Raw genomic sequence first — 18054 nt, 5'->3', positions numbered from 1 at the left:
AACCTCACGCACTAGCTCAGGCTCCTTCCCCACCAGAGAGGTGACATTCCATGTCCCAATAGCCAGTCTTGATAGCCGGGAATTGGTCCGCCAGGGCCTCCGCCCTCGGCCACCGCCCGACACACACTGCACCCGACCCCTACGACACCTCCTGCGGGTGGTGGGCCTAAAGGAGGGCGGGCCCATGCAACCTCTTCGGGCTGCGCCCGGCCGAGCACCACGGGCTAATGCCAGGCCACCAGACGCTCTCTCTCGAGCTCCCTCCCCAGGCCTGGCTCCAGGGTGGGGCCCCGGTAACCCTGTCCCGGGCAGGGTAAACTGTTCCCTTGCTTTTATAGACATAGGGGTCTTCTGAACCGCTCTTTGTCTGGACCCTCACCCAGGACCAATTTGCCATGGGAGACCCTACCAGGGGGACAAGCCCCTGGGCAACATAGCTCCTGGGATCACTGGGACACACAAACCCCTCCACCACGATAAGGTGGCGATTCACGGAGGAGCACTTTTGATTTTTATTTTATTATTTTTTTTTTTTTGTGGAAGCTGCACGGGATTGGTTAAGATGAATGGTAGCATATGATTCTCTACACTGAGCGGGAGGGGAGGGTCCACGGACACACTGCAGTGAGTAAACAAACACCAGAGAGGGAGGGGCTCCTGCAAAATTCATTCGGAGACAGGAAAGAGCTAAAGGAAGTTGCTAGAGGCTACGCTCAGAACGGTGAGGAAAATGAGTGACAGAAAATCTAGTAAAGACTTGACACATTTTAACCTTATACCTCCAAACATGTCGAAAGAGACACAGCATACTTCAAAAGTGCCGGCGTTTGCAGACCAAATACAGTAATACCACTACATGACTGTAAATTGCAATTTCTGAGCTTTCAGGAACCGTTTGATTTTTTTCCGATAGCACGAGTGGTCACGGAGTTACGGTAAAAAGCCAGCTGATCAAGTTCCTTTGACCAGCTGACTCTGCAGTGAGACGCTGTATCTTAATCAGCTGTTTGCAGCTAGTAAGGTCAGGAAACCCGCGATTCAGCAGCGATTGCCTGGCGTTAAAGGATTAATGTGATAGACAGACAGGGTGTAGACTGCAAATTTAAAATTTAATATCGAGCAGGCTGCACAAACAACCTGCACAGGCATATACGAATTGTTCATCCGTCAGTGTAATTAGAAGAACAAAACAGGGCAGGTCATCAGGCAGTAGAAACAGGATCAACTCCTCAAAGGCCCTTGTTTTTTCTGATTTCCAATCTTTTGTTTTATAATTTGTATTTAGAGCACTCTATTATATGTTGAGTATATAAAGAAATGTTTGATATAGGCCTAATGTATGTTTTTATAAGTAATTCATTTTACACTTCTTTTTAAAAATAAAAATCTAAGGAGCCATTTGGGAGCTGAAAGAGCTGGCTCTTCTTTGGGAGCCGAGCCAAAAGAGCCGGCTCTCTGAAAAGAGCCAGAATTCCCATCACTAGTAGCTGGTCTCAAACCAAGAACCTGTTTCTTGTGCTGAGAACTTGAATTGCCACCTTATTGTGGTGGAGGGGTTTGTGTGTCCCAGTGATCCCAGGAGCTATGTTGCCTGGGGGCTTGTCCCCCTGGAAGGGTCTCCCATGGCAAACTGGTCCTGGGTGAGGGTCCAGACAAAGAGCAGTTCAGAAGTCCCCTATGTCTGCAACAACGAAGGAACAGTTTACCCTGACCGGGATAGGGTTACCGGGGCCCCACCCTGGAGCCAGGCTTGGGGAGGCAGCTCGAGGGAGATTGTCTGATGACCGGGCATTAGCCCGTGGTGCCCGGCCGGGCACAGCCCGAACAGGTTACATGGGCCCACCCTCCTGCAGGCCCACCACCTGAAGGATGCATTGTAGGGGTCAGGTGCAGTGTGTGTCAGGTGGTTGCCAAGGGTGGAGGCCCTGGTGGACCGATCCCTGGCTATTCAGACTGGCAATTACGACATGGAATGTCACCTCTCTGGTGGGGAACGAGCCTGAGCTAGTGCGTGAGGTTGAGCGATACCAGCTAGATATAGTTGTGCTCACTTCAATGCATGGCCTGGGCTCTGGAACCAGTCTCCTCTCCAAGTGGAGGAGTTCAAGGGTCTCAGGGTCTTGTTCACGAGTGACGGGAGAAGGGAGCTGGAGATCGACAGATGGATCTGGGCTGCTTTTGCAGTGATGCGGATGCTGCACCAGTCTGTCGTGGTGAAGAGGGAGCTTAGTGTAAAAGCAAAGCTGTCGATTTACTGGTCAGTCTAAGTTCCTACCCTCACCTATGGTCCCGAGCTTTGGGTAGTAACTAAAAGAATAAGATCACGAATACAAGCGGCAGAAATGAGTTTCCTTCGGAGGTTGGCTGGTCTCTCCCTTAGAGATAAGGTGAGGAGTGCAGCCATCTGGGGGCTCAGAGTAGAGCCCCTGCTCCTCTGCATCGAAATGAGCCATTTGAGGTGTCTCGGGTGTCTGATTAGGATGCCTCCTGGGCTCTTGGGTGAGGTGTTTCGGGCATGTCCAACCGGGAGGAGGCCCCGTGGCAGACCCAGGACACGCTGTGGAGATTATATCTCTTGTCTGGCCTTGGAACGCCTTGGGATCCCTCGGGAAGAGCTGGAGGAGGTGGCTGGGGAGAGGGAAACCTGGGCTTCTCTGCTTAGGCTCCTGCACCCACGACCCGGCCCCGGATAAGCAGAAGAGATTGGATGGATGGATAAACACAACTAATTCAACATCTGTCTGCAGCACGGAGAGAGAATGAAAGACAATGATTAAGAGCAAGATGAAAGGTACGTGCTTTGCAGCCTTTTATAAGTTATGAAGCGAAGCAATATTGAGCTACAATTAGGCTATGGGGCCCTTCCGAATTCACAACCATGACCATCGTGTCAAATTAGCCTTTTGTCATGTTTTATACACCTTGCAGAGAAAAGCAATATATTTGTGGTTGCTTTTTCAGTGTCCACTTTACTTTTTTTCTTTTAATTGTAATTTTTGTGGTGGTAAACGATGATGTGTTTGAAACAAAGCACGTTCCATGTGAATTCCATATGGCCCTACATAAGGATTTCTTTTAAAACAGATAACTTGCACTTATTAATGTTAACAACGCAGTAAAATTGTTTGTTTTAGATAATCTTGTGTATGATTAGACGACAACGACCTCCTGTTGAATGGGCTCATCCGTGTGCTCGTCACTGGTGGGACGGTTTCTGAGCCAAGTTCATCCACAATTTTACAGTTTCACCGGAGTCTTTTGGTTGTCTGAGGCATGCAAAAGAAAAAATACCAACTACAGACTATGCGCGCCCATACGACAAAGAGTCGCCATTTGGAAGCTTGCCACAACCAGTGCGTACAGAACAGTCAGTCATCTTTTTGGAGTAGGCATTAGCACAGTATTCAATTGCGTGCAGGACTTCTGAAATGCCATAGAGAGCCACGTAGAAATAAAAGCACCAGAGGACTATCCTCAGGATTATTTCAACCGTAAAGGATGGCATTCTATTATACTATAAGCAGTTGTGGATGGTAAAGGCCTCTTCTGGGATATGTGTGTGTTTGCTATCCAGGAAGTGTGCATGACGCTCGTATTCTACGACAGTCCCAGCTACGGGAAATGTTGACTGATGGGCAGGTCTTGAGCCAAAACAAAAAGAGCATCTCTGGGCATGACGTTGGACAGTTCCTAATTGGAGACCCAGCTTACCCCCTTTAATCTTGGCTCATGAAGCCTTTTTCCGACATTTCGCCTTCCCCTCCAATTAAGAGGGTTAAGCGAAATGTCAAAAAAGTAACTTAAAGGGCCAAATTATATGTTATTTTTGACATCAATTCGTGGACCGGAAGTGGGCAGGGCCAGAAGCGGCCCACGGACTGCAAGTTTGGACACCCCTGATCTAATGTGTCCCAGAGTGCTGTCTCCTTCCACTAATGGGTTTGCAGAAATCACATAAAAAGCATACACAAAAACATAATCCAGATTTTTTAACGATCAGCTGTTAAAAGCATTTCCTACATTTGAATATCAGCCACCATGTTGTGAGCATAAACTATCACATTTTTAATGGAACAACAGGAAGTGACATCTTGCTGGGAACTGTAGTTTTTATTCTTGAAGGCCTTTCATAGCTCCACTGTTGCTGAAAACTAATGTTTGATTATGGCTTTCTGAATACAAGTCAGACTGCAACTATCAATTACTTTAGTAATCAAATATTCAATTTATTACTCTGTCAATTAAACAAGTAATTGGATAAGAAATAATTTTTCATTTTAACAGTTCAACTGCACATTTTAACTTCTGTACTGCAGATGTTTCTCTGTGTGAAGGAAACAGCGGTGGATGGAGCAGCTACAAAGTTCTCTGTTCTTCATGTTGCTGATCAGGTGGTTGATGAAGGACCTCCAGCTGTTTCCCAGTAAAGGTTTTAAGGTGGTTACAGGGACCACCTTCGCTCCACCTGAGCTCATCGTCTCTGCCTATTTGCATTTGCTGTGCCTGTGCAGACTGACTGCACATAAAACAGCTGCTGTTGTGTTTTTGTTGAAAAACTGGGGGCTGCATGAGCTTAATGTAATGCTTTTTATTCACAAGCATCCTCCTAATTAAGTTTCTACTGCAGCTCTATTTTTAGTTGCTAATCTTAAAGATAAAAAACATTTTGACGGAGCCACTCGGTACTGAAGGGGGTGGAGGGGGGCAGGGAAAGATGGCTAATGCTAATGGCAGCCCCTGCTAGCAAATTGGTGGTTATAGATTCATTCTTGTGGTTACAGCTGACATAAAGAAAAAATAACAGCTGACATTCTCGGCACAACACGCGTGCACATTCAAACACGTGCATTCACAGCACAGAGCAGTGAGGTGTGGAAAAACTTGTAAGCAATGATCCACTCGTGTTAATGGGTTGTTTTTTTTTTTCAAATGACGGAAATTAGTTGAAGTGATGGAGAACTAACGTGGATGAAATGCTCCGCTGACACAGAGACACCTGAGTTGTAGAGTTAAAAGGAAACATCAAAGCAACAAATTTATGTCGAGGATTTTTAATAATCAAATTGAGTTAATCCAAGAATCGTTGCAGCCCTAAAATTTGCATTAATTTTTCAGTTTGTGTATCTAAATACATGAAGGTTGGTATCTACCTTTCATGCTGGGATTTTTTTGTTGAATAGGAAGCCTGAAATTTTCCTTTGATCTTCATTTTCCCTCTTACTTTTCGTATTCATACCGGTTGTCATTTTAATTTCTGTAGCCCAAGAAATCAAGTGCACACACAACCGCAGTGAGACCAAACGTGCACATTGTGAATGAAACTGTCCGTGCTCTGTGGTAGATTGCAAACTGCATGTCCACACTGACATTTGTGTCTGATTTTCTCCTCCTACTCTAATTTTCATTAGTAACCGGGTTAATAGTCACGTCTTTATAGAATAGTCAATGCCGAATTAATCAGCATAGTGTGTTGTTGTCATTTGCTCATTTGTTTTGTTTTCTCCCCCATTTTCTACATTGTTGTTTTAGATCACCTTTGGATCTTCTTTTTTCTCTCTTTCAGTGTTTGCACTGTTTTTTCACTTATGTTACACCCCCCCCCCCCCCTTCCCGCACATGTTTAATGCTGCATTTTACCACAAAAACATACAGCACATACACAGCTATGCAGGGCAGACATACACTGACATACAGCGCAGACGCATGCAGGCATGCCGCACGCGCACACATACACGTACACATACAAATAGCTTTAGCAAACATACAACACTTCACCAGTTAGTTTATACATGACTACACTGAGGTTTGTTTCATGGAATGTACGCGGAGTTGGTTCGAGGGAAAATAGACTAAAAATTGTTAATCAGTTAAATTATTTACAGGCTGACGTGTTTCTTCATGAGACACATCTGTCTAAAACATCTGCACACACTCTCTCCTCTCCACAGTTCCCTCACATGTTCTCAGCCTGCTACAACTCCAAACAAAGAGATGTAGCTATATTGATTAACAGGAAGATTAGCTTTAACATTAACAAAACCACAATAGATTCAGAAGGTAGATTTATAATAGTTAATTTATCTATTCAGAATACAGACCTATGTATTGCTAGCATATATGGACCAAATGTTGATGACCCCTCCTACTTTCACACCTTCTTCACCTCACTATCTGATCACTCTGACTCCATACTTATAATAGGAGGAGACTTCAACCTGGTACTTAATGCAGATACTGACAGGCTCAGTACAGCACTGAGTCAGAGGAACTGGCAGTCTGCAGACATTCTTAAACAGTACATGAAGGATTTTGGTCTTTGTGATGCTTGGTGTTCACATCACCCTACTCTGAGGGATTATCCCTTTTTCTCACCAGTACATCACTCTCACTCCCACTTAGATTACTTTTTAGTTAGCAGCTCCATGATGATGGATATCACAGAAACTCAGATCCACCCTATCACTATCAGTGATCATGCGGTGTCTATGTCTCTATGTCACCGGTGCCTATGTCTCTGACACAGAAAAGAGTCACACCACCAATCAGGAACTGGAGATTTAATACATCATTACTTAAAGAACAAGATTTCATTAATTATTTTAAAAAGGAGTGGGCTATATATTTTGAAAATAATGATCTGCCAGGAATATCACCATGTGTTCTTTGGGAAGCAGGGAAGGCAGTAATGCAGGGCAAAATAATATCTTACTGCTAGCATAAGAAAAGTAAAGAAAACGCACTTGTGCTAGAATTAGAACAAAAAATTAAATCTTTAGAAACTGCCTATGCTGCTTCACCACAAGAACATATAATTACCAACTTGAGAAAACTAAAAGAAAACTAAAATTGGAATTAAATGAAATAACTGATAAGAAGACGCCATTTCTGTTGCAGAGGCTGCGTTTGGAAAACTTTGAACATGGAAATAAATCTGGAAAATTCCTGGCCAACCAGTTAAAACTGAATAAAGAAAATACTCATCACAGATTAATCCATCTGATACTCCTATTGAAGAATTTCTTAATAATATAAATCTACCAAAGATATATGATGAAATGGTTGCAGCTCTGGATTTGCGTCTTTCATTATCTGAATTTAATGAAGCAATACAGCATCTCCCAAATAATAAAGCCCCAGGCCCAGATGGTTTTCCAGCAGAGTTTTAAAAAGAATTTTGGTCTGAGCTAGCACCCATTTTTTTCAGAATGGTACCTCAGATTCAGAATAATCATATGTTATCTTCAAACATGAACTCTGCTAACATTAGCCTGCTCCTTAAACCAGGCAAAGACCCCACACTCCCATCCAGCTACAGGCCAATCTCTCTTATTAATGTAGACCTTAAAATAATTTGCAAAGTCCTTGCCAGAAGATTAGAAAAAAATCACTCCATCTATTATACATCCGGACCAAACAGGTTTTATTAAAGGTCGGCACTCAGCCAATAATGCACGCAGACTAATAAATATAATAGATTACTGTTCCATTAACAAATTAGAAACCACAGTTGTCTCTTTAGATGCAGAGAAAGCATTTGACTGGGTAAATTGGAAATTTCTGTTAGCAGTTCTACACAAATTTGGATTTGGTCCATCCTTCATAAATTGGATCATAACACTGTACAGCTCTCCAAATGCACGTGTTAGGACAAATGATATTATTTCCCCAAGCTTCAATCTGCAGAGGGGCACCAGGCAGGACTGACTGCTCTCTCCTTCACTTTTTGTCATGTTCATCGAGCCACTAGCAGCAATAATCCGACAAAATGTAGATATTAAAGGAATTCAAACAGAAAACACAGAACATAAGATAAGCCCTTTTGCTGATGATGTTTTACCTTTCCTTGGGAACTCAGAAACCTCTCTTCTGAAGACAATCACACTTATAGATAAATTTTCAGCTATATCAGACTACTCCATCAACTGGAGTAAATCAACAGTCTTTGAGTTGTAACTATCAGAATACCACCACTACCTCACTACAGTCAGGCAACATTAGATATTTAGGTATAAATGTTTCCAAGAGGCTGTCAGACCTGGTACGATTGAATCATATTCCTCTACTTAAAACAATAGAGGATGACCTCACATGCTGGAACTCTCTACCTATATCTGTCATGGAAAGAGTTGCCACAGTAAAAATGATGATTTTGCCTAAAATCAATTATCTGTTTTCACTGATGCCTAATAAACATTCTGTTGCTTGGTTTAAGTCATTAGACTCATACATTTCAAAATTTTTCTGGAAAAATAAAACCTCAAGAATAAGTTTGAAGACATTACAAAAGCTAAAATGCAGTGGTGGTCTAGAACTTCCAAACTTCTATCAGTATTTCTTAGCCAATAGATTACAGTATGTTTCAAGGTGGCTCAAATCAAGCCCTTTAGACAGCCCATGGCTGGATCTAGAACAAACACTCTGTGAAAAAGTGAAAATCTCTGACTTACCTTTCATTAGCGTCAGTATTAAACATCATAACTGCTTTAAAAGTCTTAACATAAACACCACCCTGACAGCCTGATGGGAATTTTTAAAGATAACTAAATCTTCACTTATCCCATGTAAATGACACCCATTTGGAACAATCCAGATATATGTCAGAAAAAGACAGTACTGAATTTTTCAGCATGGCAAGAGAAAGGAATAAAGAATTTGGAACATGTTATTCACGATGGGACCTTTATTTCATTTGAAGAACTTATTTCAAAATATGAAATTAGCAATAGCAAATTTCTTGAATATCAGCAATTGAGGTCCTTCATACAGGCAAGGTTTAACTTAAATAATTTAAAATTAGAAATCCCTGTACTGGTAACAGATTTTCTAAATCTTTTTACCCCAAAATTGTCATCAAAAATACATAAGTTATTTTTAAAAATGAATGATACAATATACCTCCCAACTGCAAAATGGGAGCGAGATCTTTCCATCAACCCAGATGAAAACTTCTGGACACAGATATGTTTAAACACTTTCAAAATGACAAAAAGTCATACATAGTTCTTACTGCCTTATGCATCGCTAAGAAAACTATCCTCATGAACTGGAAATCAAACAATGATTTATGCATTGCTCACTATAAGAATCTAATTTCAGAGCATATTAGTCTGGAAAGAATGTCTGCCACCTCCAAAAACCAATAGGCCAAATTTAAATCTCTCTGGTCCCCACTGATCAGCTCCATCACATGATGGGGTTGACCAGCTGTGGTTTTATCTCGCGGTGTACCCGGCAGGTGACTGGGGTGGGCCGGGGGATTCGGGTGTCTAATGGCTCTTGGACTGGAGACCGTGGCTGCCATTCTGTGGTTTCTGTGCCGGCCCTGGTGGGGGCTTTGATGGATGCACTTATGGTCTTGGGGTGTGGGCTGGGGGGCCCGTAGTGGTGGGTGCTGGCCCCGTCTGGGTGACCGGGTTCCTCTGCGGTGCCAGGGTGCCGGGTCTGGAGCCCTGGTGCCCGGGGACGTCCATTTCCCGGTTGGGCCCCTCTCTGTGCTGGGGGGGTCTATGCCCACTTGGGCGCGCCGCCATACGGGGTGGGTTGGCCCGCATCGGGATGTCTGGCTGGCATTCCGGTATTCTGGGCACCCCTCCCTGTGGGGGTGTGGGGCGATCAGGTGAGGGGGCAGCAGTAGAGGGGTAGTCCTCTACCTCCCAGTCATATTTATCCTGACCCTTCCCTTCCTCCCACTCAGTTAACCATCACATTACACACACGTATGTTTTTGGGGAAGGGGGGGGGCTCGTGCTCCAGTGAGTATGGCCACCTCCTCGGCTCTGCTCACTGTGTTGCTTCATGTCCCACTCCTCCTTTTTAATTGCATCAGTCAGTTTACAACACATCATAGTACATATAGGGCCTTGGGGGGCAGGTGTGTCACACAATGGTTAGTGGGTGGCGCTGCTGAGGTGGCGCCACTTTTCTGCTCACTGCTGCCTGCTCCTCAATTTTATTTACATTTTAGACATTGAGGGCCTTGGGGGGTAGTGTGGATGGACACTGTTATTCAGTGCTCATATTACATCTGTCCCTCCAATTTTAATAGCACCATAGCTTTCACACAGTCATAAACATTCTTCTCATTACATACACTCACATCACCCCCCCACACATTGGGTGGGAGGAGGGGGTGGGCGGGTCTTCTCACACCCCAGTTTCTTGCACCCTGCCTGGGGTGGGGACTGGGTAGTTGTTCGGGGCTGGGTTGGCTGCTTCCCTGGGTTGCCGCTGGCTCTGTGCTGGTACCCGCTCTCACACACTGGGGGTCCATGTATGGAATCCTTATGTGTGTGTGTGCATGCATGCGTGTGTGTGTGTGTGCGTGCATGCGTGTGTGCGTGCATGTGTGGACAGCTTGGCCTGGGTCTGTGGCTTGCTGAGCCTTAGCACTTGTGGGACACAGTTGTGGAGGGGCGGAAGTTACCCCTCCACGCTGCTCCCCACTGATCGTCACTGCCACCCCTGTGGTGTGGGTGCCCGTGTGTCCCAAGGTATGTGGCCAGATGTCTTGGCGTGGTTTCTGGGCCTCCTTGGCATTGGGGGGGGGGCTCTGCCGGGTGTCGGGCGGGTCTCGGGCACTTGGGGACTCGGGGCCCACATGCTCGGCTCGTGCTGAGGGTGCCGGCCTGCGGGGGGGGGGGGGGGGGGGGGGGGGCTGCTCATTGCTTCTGGCTCTGTGGACACTTGCCCTTTGACCGTGAGGGCTCCGTCTGTAGTCTCCCTCCTTCCTCCTCTGGGGTGTGCTCGCAGCTGCCAATGGGATGTGTGGCCTCAGGTCTTTTGAGCTCCTTGGCTGTGGAAGGCCTGGGCCCTCTGACTCCTTTCGTATTCGCCTCTGGATCGCGGGGGCCATGGTTGCAGTTTCTTGCCCTCATTATTGATTACATTGCATGACAGAGGCACATACACACACATTACTGCAAACAATAAAATTATGTGTGTATGGATGTGTGAGTGTGTGTGTGTATATCTACTTTTCTTCGATTTTTCTTTTTTTTTCCTTTCTTCCTCTTGCCCCCCCAACCTCTTGTTCTTGCCCCTTGTTGCCTGTCAGACTTGGCATAAATAACTAAATAAAAAGATAAATAAACAAAAATACAAACATTATCAAGAATAGAATATAGAAAACTTATAGAGCTGTTCTTGTAAAAGTAAATATGTTTGGTACATCAGTGCATTTGGATCATCATTCCGATTGTGAAAACTGCCAGACATGACATACTAAAAAAAAAAAAAAAAAAAAAAAAAAAGACTGTAAGATATCAGGGCATTTTTTATTTGTGAAGAAAGACACCTGAAACACAACACAACAATTAAAAAATTAAGACATTTAATTTATTAAAGAATCAGAAGATATCACATGTACATGTGGCCAATCTTGTTCAGAGAGACACAGGCCTTTCCCACCAGCTGCCTGTGCTCCGAGAAGAGCACTGCTCTAAGGTAAACATAACAATTTTATACTACCAGCACTAGCTACAAGCACTATCAATTCAAAAACAGATGGAGAGAGCCGTGGTTTAGACTTGGCCTTCTTAGATTGGTTTGTCCAATGGCACAAGCTTCTCCAATCAGCAAAAAAGCTCTATACAAGAAACACACATCTTCCCCTCTGACATGTTCCTGTGATGACTTGGCAGTTTTATTCTCCTTAGCAACATGGTGCGATGACCTAAGCACACCCTTCCCTCCTTAGACACAGATGTACATGTTTTGGCAAAACCTTTAAGGATAAAATAAACATATTCTTCTCCTAGACAAGAAGGTCATAAATAAGATAAACATATCAGCCAAAAGGCTTCCTTTATGATCAAGCTTATAGTTAGGGCTGGATCAGGTGACCCTGAACCCACCCTTAGTTATGCTGCTATAGGCCTAGGCTGCTGGGGGGTTCCCATAATGCACTGTTTCTTTTCATTCACCTTATTTACTTTGTTTATACTCCACTCTGCATTTAATCAATAATTGTTATTAATATCTGGCTCTCTTCCACAGCATGTCTTTTTTTCTCTCCCCTCAGCCCCCTCACAGCAGATGACTGCCCCTCCCTGAGCCTGGTTCTGCTGGAGGTTTCTTCCTGTTAAAAGGGAGTTTTTCCTTTCCACTGTCACCAAGTGCTGCTCATAGGGGGTCGTTTTGACTGTTGGGTTTTCTCTGTATTATTGTAGGGTCTTTATCCACAATACAAAGTGCCTTGAGGCGACTGTTTGTTGTGATTTGGCGCTATATAAATAAAATTGAATTGAATTGAATTAATGATTAAACAAAACAAAATCTAAAATGTGACAACACTGAACAATAGATTTTTTAAAAATACATTTCTGTTGTCACCATTGTTCCCTGTCAAGTTGTTGAGTGCAGATTTTATGTGTAAACTAGTTGATTGCTGTTGTGTCAGGGAAAGTTGGTTTAATTAGAAGTATATTGAGTTAGAAACAGATGGTTAGAGAGAGTCTTGTGTTCAGTGGAAAGACTGAATTATCATTGGACCACAGTTCATTTCCATTAAATTTAAGTACTGACCCTAAAGACCTACAGTGCAGTGCATGACTCAACTCTTTAGTTATAGAGAGCTAGGGAAGAACCAGAACTGTACTTCAATGGAGTGTCTTTTCCCACCAGTACCTGTCACCAGTCTCTTACACTTTATGCCCTCTAGGAAACTACAGCTGCTTCACAAGGAACAATATATCAGCCATAAGGTGTAGGGCATTTGTTTCAGGGGGGGTGGAATCACTCTCTAAGTGACAACTGCTAACACTACAGTGGGTTGATAACTTCACTTCTAGTTCTGTTGCAATAACTGAGGCCCTGCTGCAATCCCCTCATCATAGGGTTTGAGACTGCAATGACCAAGACCCTAGCAGGCTGTCTGTGACAATGACAATGAGGATGTGAGAAGCATATCCCACTGTCTAATCTCTCTATTTCTGCACCATGATGTCGAGAATGGACAGTGAAGTGAAAGGTTATATTAAAGTCAGACGCCATACCAATGCATGTTTTTATTGTAGCTACAGAGAAGTGTATAAATAGTTTTCCAGGAACTAACTCTCTCTATCTATCTATCTATCTATTTATCCATCCATCCATCCATCCATTTTCTTCCGCTTATCCAGGGCTGGGTCGCGGGGGCAGGAGCCTAAGCAGAGAAGCCCAGGCTTCCCTCTCCCCAGCCACCTCCTCCAGCTCATCCGGAGGGACCCCAAGGCATTCCCAGGCCAGCCGAGATACATAATCTCTCCAGCGTGTCCTGGGTCTACCACGGGGCCTCTTCCCGGTGGGACATGCCCGGAACACCTCACCCAGGAGGCAGCCAGGAGGCATCCTAATCAGATACCCGAGCCACCTCAACTGGCATCTTTCGATGTGGAGGAGCAGCGGCTCTACTCTGAGCCCCTCCCGGATGGCCGCACTCCTCACCTTATCTCTAAGGGAGAGGCCAGCCACCCTTCGAAGGAAACTCATTTCTGCCGCTTGTATTCGCGATCTTATTCTTTCGGTCACTACCCAAAGCTCGTGACCATAGGTGAGGGTAGGAACGTAGATCGACCGGTAAATCAAGAGCTTCGCTTATACGCTAAGCTCCCTCTTCACCACGACGGACCGGTGCAGCGTCCGCATCACTGCAGAAGCAGCCCCGATCCGCCTGTCGATCTCCCGTTCCCTTCTTCCATCACTCGTGAACAAGACCCCGAGATACTTGAACTCCTCCACTTGAGGCAAGAACTCGTTCCTGAGCCGGAGATGGCACTCCACCCTTTTCCAGCTGAGGACCATAGCCTCAGACTTAGAGGTGCTGATTCTCATACCGGCCGCTTCACACTCGGCCGCGAACCGTTCCACTGCGAGCTGGAGGCCACCCCCTGATGAAGCCAACAGAACCGCATCATCTGCAAAAAAGCAGAGATGAGACTCTGAGGCCACCAAGGAAGAAGCCTTCCGCCACCTGGCTACGCCTAGAAATTCTGTCCATAAAAATTATGAACAGAATCGGTGACAAAGGGCAGCCCTGACGGAGTCCAACACCCACAGGAAACAAATCCGACTTATTACTTATTATCTATTTATATTTATATATATATATATATATATATATATATATATATATATATATATATATATATATATATATATATAATACATATGCTTTAGAGCCTCTCTTCACACAACTTCCAAACTGGAATTTATAATTATGGATCTTGTCAGCCATTGTTTTTGATCAATTTTTCACCATGAGGAGATTGGGGGAAGGAGAACCCTATTCCCTCTTATCAATTGACATTCCAGCTGGCTACGTTATGGATTCCTGTGTGGTGTGAAAGATGACGTGCCTGGCTGTATTGTCAATGGAATACACACACATTCGGCTTATTGACACTGGGGTTTCTCCGAATTGGACCGGGAGATACCTGGTTTGTCGTTGCAATTCAGGAAGTCTAGGCAGCTGTCTGGCCTTGGTAAGGCTGCTTATGACGGAAATGCGGGAAGGTACAGACTCAAACTCAGACTCTGTATCTGGAGCTGATTCAGAGGGGTAAGATCTTGGAGATGTATGTATCTGTTTCTGCACGGCGAAGGAACGAACCAAGAAGATTCGGATGAATTGGATTTTTCGCCACAGAGAGGTGCCAGTAAGACTGAAGGCTGTCAACAAATGAATCAGTACAGTCTGAACCAAAACAAGTCCTAGAATCAGGAATTTGGCTCCCTGATGTTCTTGGACTGCTGCTTATCAAATTGTCTCCGGGATGTTTGTAAACAGATGCTTTACGCCCCGCCGTCCTGTCTTCTTGTGACCTGTGTTGGACTGATCTCCCTGACCTAGCCGCTGATGAACTCTACATCTTATCAGAACTGTTAGCTGAGGAGGGAGTTTGAGTCAGCCCCACAGTACCCCACTGAACCAGGGGTAAAACAAAGCATAGATCAGAGGGTTTATACAGGAGTTTAAATAGAACAGACATACTACAAATGTAGCAGATGAAGTATTGAACACGGCATATTGACCTGAAAGTGTAACACAATAATATGGACACAGACATATTAGAAACACAATAATAACAACACTGATAGTCCGAAATGCTTTCATTTCAGATTTCTTAACATTTGTACTTACTGACCCCTCATGTGTCACAGCTGCAATGTGAGAACGCAGGGCGCGAGCTTGAGACACAGCCACAACAAAAACTCTAAGATAAAGAACTACAATCAAAATGACAGGCCCAACAAAGGACAGCAAAAGATCTGCAACTCCAAAACCAACAACAACTACACACTCTCCATAGCAGGAATTATAACTGCCTGGTTGCACCAGGTTATCTTTCAGCAGCAGACACTGAAAGAGTGAAGAACAGATCCAACACAGATAAACACAGGCCTTTGCTCTTTTTGGAGTGACTTTGGTGGAATAATGGAGAGGGTAACAAATAGCCACATAGCGGTCAATTGATATGAGCACCATGGTTCCTACTGAGGCAGAGGTAATAATGTAGCTCAAGAGAAAATGCATACTACACATGAGGTCACCGAGGAACCAGCACCCACCTATGATCATAATTTGAAAGAGCATCAATAGACCCACAAAGCAATCAGAGACAGCCAGAGAGAGGAGGAGGAGGTTGGTGGGGGTGTGCAGCTTCCTGAGGGAGAAAAGGAGCAACAAAATTATTATTTAAAGTAAAAAGTGTCATTTTATGGAAATAAACGTGTAAGATAAATACAAACATTATTTAGAAACATACGTTTTCCCTCATACTCTGACATCATATCGTTTACATTTTCCTGATCCATAAACCATTACTGTCTGCATGTCTATAATAAAATGATTACTTGAAGTGGGAGATGGAGATGATGAGCAGCAGATTAAGAATCACAGTGAGGAAAGAGATGGAGAACAGTATAATATAAATGAGTACAGATACTGAGTAAGGACGCATGGTCTTCCTGCAGGAGGAGTTGAGGAGTTGTGGAAAGCAGAGTTCAGGTTCTTCAAAGGTTTTCATCATTAGGAAAAGGAGGTGCCAGCTTTCTGCCTGAAGCTCTTTGTCATGTATCTGATTTATTTATTTTCTTCATCCATGTTGCTCCTCCCTCTTTCTCTTTGGTGGCAGTTTTATTTCAGTACATTTACTGCTATACCATTTTCTTTGATAATTGGGGGTTTTAAACTTTTTCCAATAAAATTACTAAATTGATAGGTTGTGTGACCTTCTCTCTTTTTACAAATTTGGATTTAGGGCTTGCTGCTTCATTGCATTAAAAGCTGATCTGGCTACAAGTGGTGTTCATTAAGCTTAAATTTAAAAAAAGAAAAGCTTTTCTGTTAACAACACAAAACATTTAAACCACCTGACTGAATATCGGATATTATGAAGGTCCTCCAAAGCAGCTGTAAACTGACATTCATTGATATGAAACCTTTAGGGGTTCATGTTTTGCACCAGGACATTGGCAGCAGATCCTTCCTGTCCTATTTGTTGCAGTTGTCATGGCTGCTTGTAGGGCAGGCAGAATTTGGACCCATGGGCAGGAAAAATATGACTTTTGAGGTTTTAATTAAGAATCTTTTGCAAAAACATAAAACTCCAGGGAGCAGAACAGGAATTTCAAATTCTGAATTCAAAAATTTCAAAAGAATTTACTATCATTACATGTCAGACATACAACGAAATTACATTCCAGAACACGCCATCCAAGAAAAGACAAATAAATCAAACAAACAGGGGAGATAAGTGTCTGCAGCCTTGCAGCCATCAAAGGCGCTGCTGTTTGGTACAAGGTTTGGTACAAGGTATACACAGACAGCAATTATGAGCCAGGAAGATTTTTATCCTGACTAAACTAACAAAACATGGAGCTGGTTACCACAAAGATGGGAGCTATAGATGATCACACACAAAGTACAAGTAAAAACACAGACAACACACAGGGCGCACTGGACACATGGAGAGAACAGATGAAAAACATTACACTGATGAGACAAGGGAAAGCAAAACACACAGAAGACTGGAAAATAAAACAGAAAATAACCAAATGTAACATACACACATACTTGACACAACACAAAACTCCACAAAGAGGGAGGAATGCTGAGGGAAAACTGACTAAGCAACTGCAAACATGACCAAGACAAAACAAACAAGTAGCTGGAAGTTACGACAGAACCCCTCTAATAGCTTAGCTTGACTCAAAACAGGACAAATCGCGCTGGTGAAGCAGATAACCTCTAATTTCCTGCTTCTAAATTCAGATTAAACTGAAATTCTTGTACTCGGCCCCACAAATCTTAGAAACATGGTGTCAAACCAGATACTTACTCTGGATGGCATTACTTTGGCCTCCAGTAACACTGTGAGAAATTGTTGAGTCATTTTTGACCAGGATTTGTGAAGCAAACATATTGCTGAGTGCAGAAAGAGAAAGGATGTGAAAAAGTGATCTAAATGAGCATTAATTAATGGCCAAATCACACTTGCTCAGTGCTGAAGATTAGATTCCCAGTTAAATGTAGGCTATTAGTCAGGAGGGCTATGTGCTTTACATGGATAAATGTTTCTATAGATGTTTCAGCAGCTTATTTATATTTATAATTATCCATTGCATATGTTACCATTTAAGCTAACAGTTCAGCGCTTTACCTACATAGGAATTCAGATTACATCAGAATACAAGGACCTTTTCAAAGCTAACTTTCCCCCTTATTGTTGCGTGTTAAGGAAGACTTTGATCACTGGACGGTGCTTGGCCTCTCTTTGGTTGCTTGGATTCATTCAATTAAATTAAACATCTTCCCATGTTTCTCCAATCCATTTCAGTGCATTCCTATTTTTCTTCCACAGTCTTTTTTTTTGTCAAACTAGATAGTATTATTATTAAGTTTCTCTGGAATGGGAAGGTCCCTTACATATGCACTCAAGTTTTACTAAGACCCAAAATGCTTTGTCAAATTTTAGATGTTATTATTGGGCTTCAAATATTCGACTCTTTAGATACTGGTTTCAGTCATATAGCTCTTTTTCACCACCTTGGCTTGTTATGGAGGCCAACTCCATA

At 43.5% G+C, this 18054-nt stretch overlaps 1 protein-coding gene across 1 annotated transcript; it reads right to left on the bottom strand.

The window, feature by feature from the left end:
- Positions 1-8487: 8487 nt before the first annotated feature.
- LOC115776708 (trace amine-associated receptor 13c-like) lies at positions 8488-16004 on the bottom strand (the record flags this gene model as incomplete). Its single annotated transcript, XM_030724470.1, has 3 exons — positions 15832-16004; positions 14897-15641; positions 8488-8517 (listed from the first exon to the last, which is right to left on the bottom strand). Coding segments are annotated over exons 1-3 (948 nt in total), but the record flags the coding sequence as incomplete, so codon positions are not given.
- Between the last annotated feature and the right edge of the window lie 2050 nt (positions 16005-18054).

This window comes from Archocentrus centrarchus, unplaced genomic scaffold (assembly GCF_007364275.1).
Source record: "Archocentrus centrarchus isolate MPI-CPG fArcCen1 unplaced genomic scaffold, fArcCen1 scaffold_36_ctg1, whole genome shotgun sequence".
In the NCBI taxonomy this organism is placed as follows: domain Eukaryota; kingdom Metazoa; phylum Chordata; class Actinopteri; order Cichliformes; family Cichlidae; genus Archocentrus; species Archocentrus centrarchus.
Note: the sequence above shows the minus strand (reverse complement) of the source record. Positions and strands in the feature narration are given on the sequence as shown.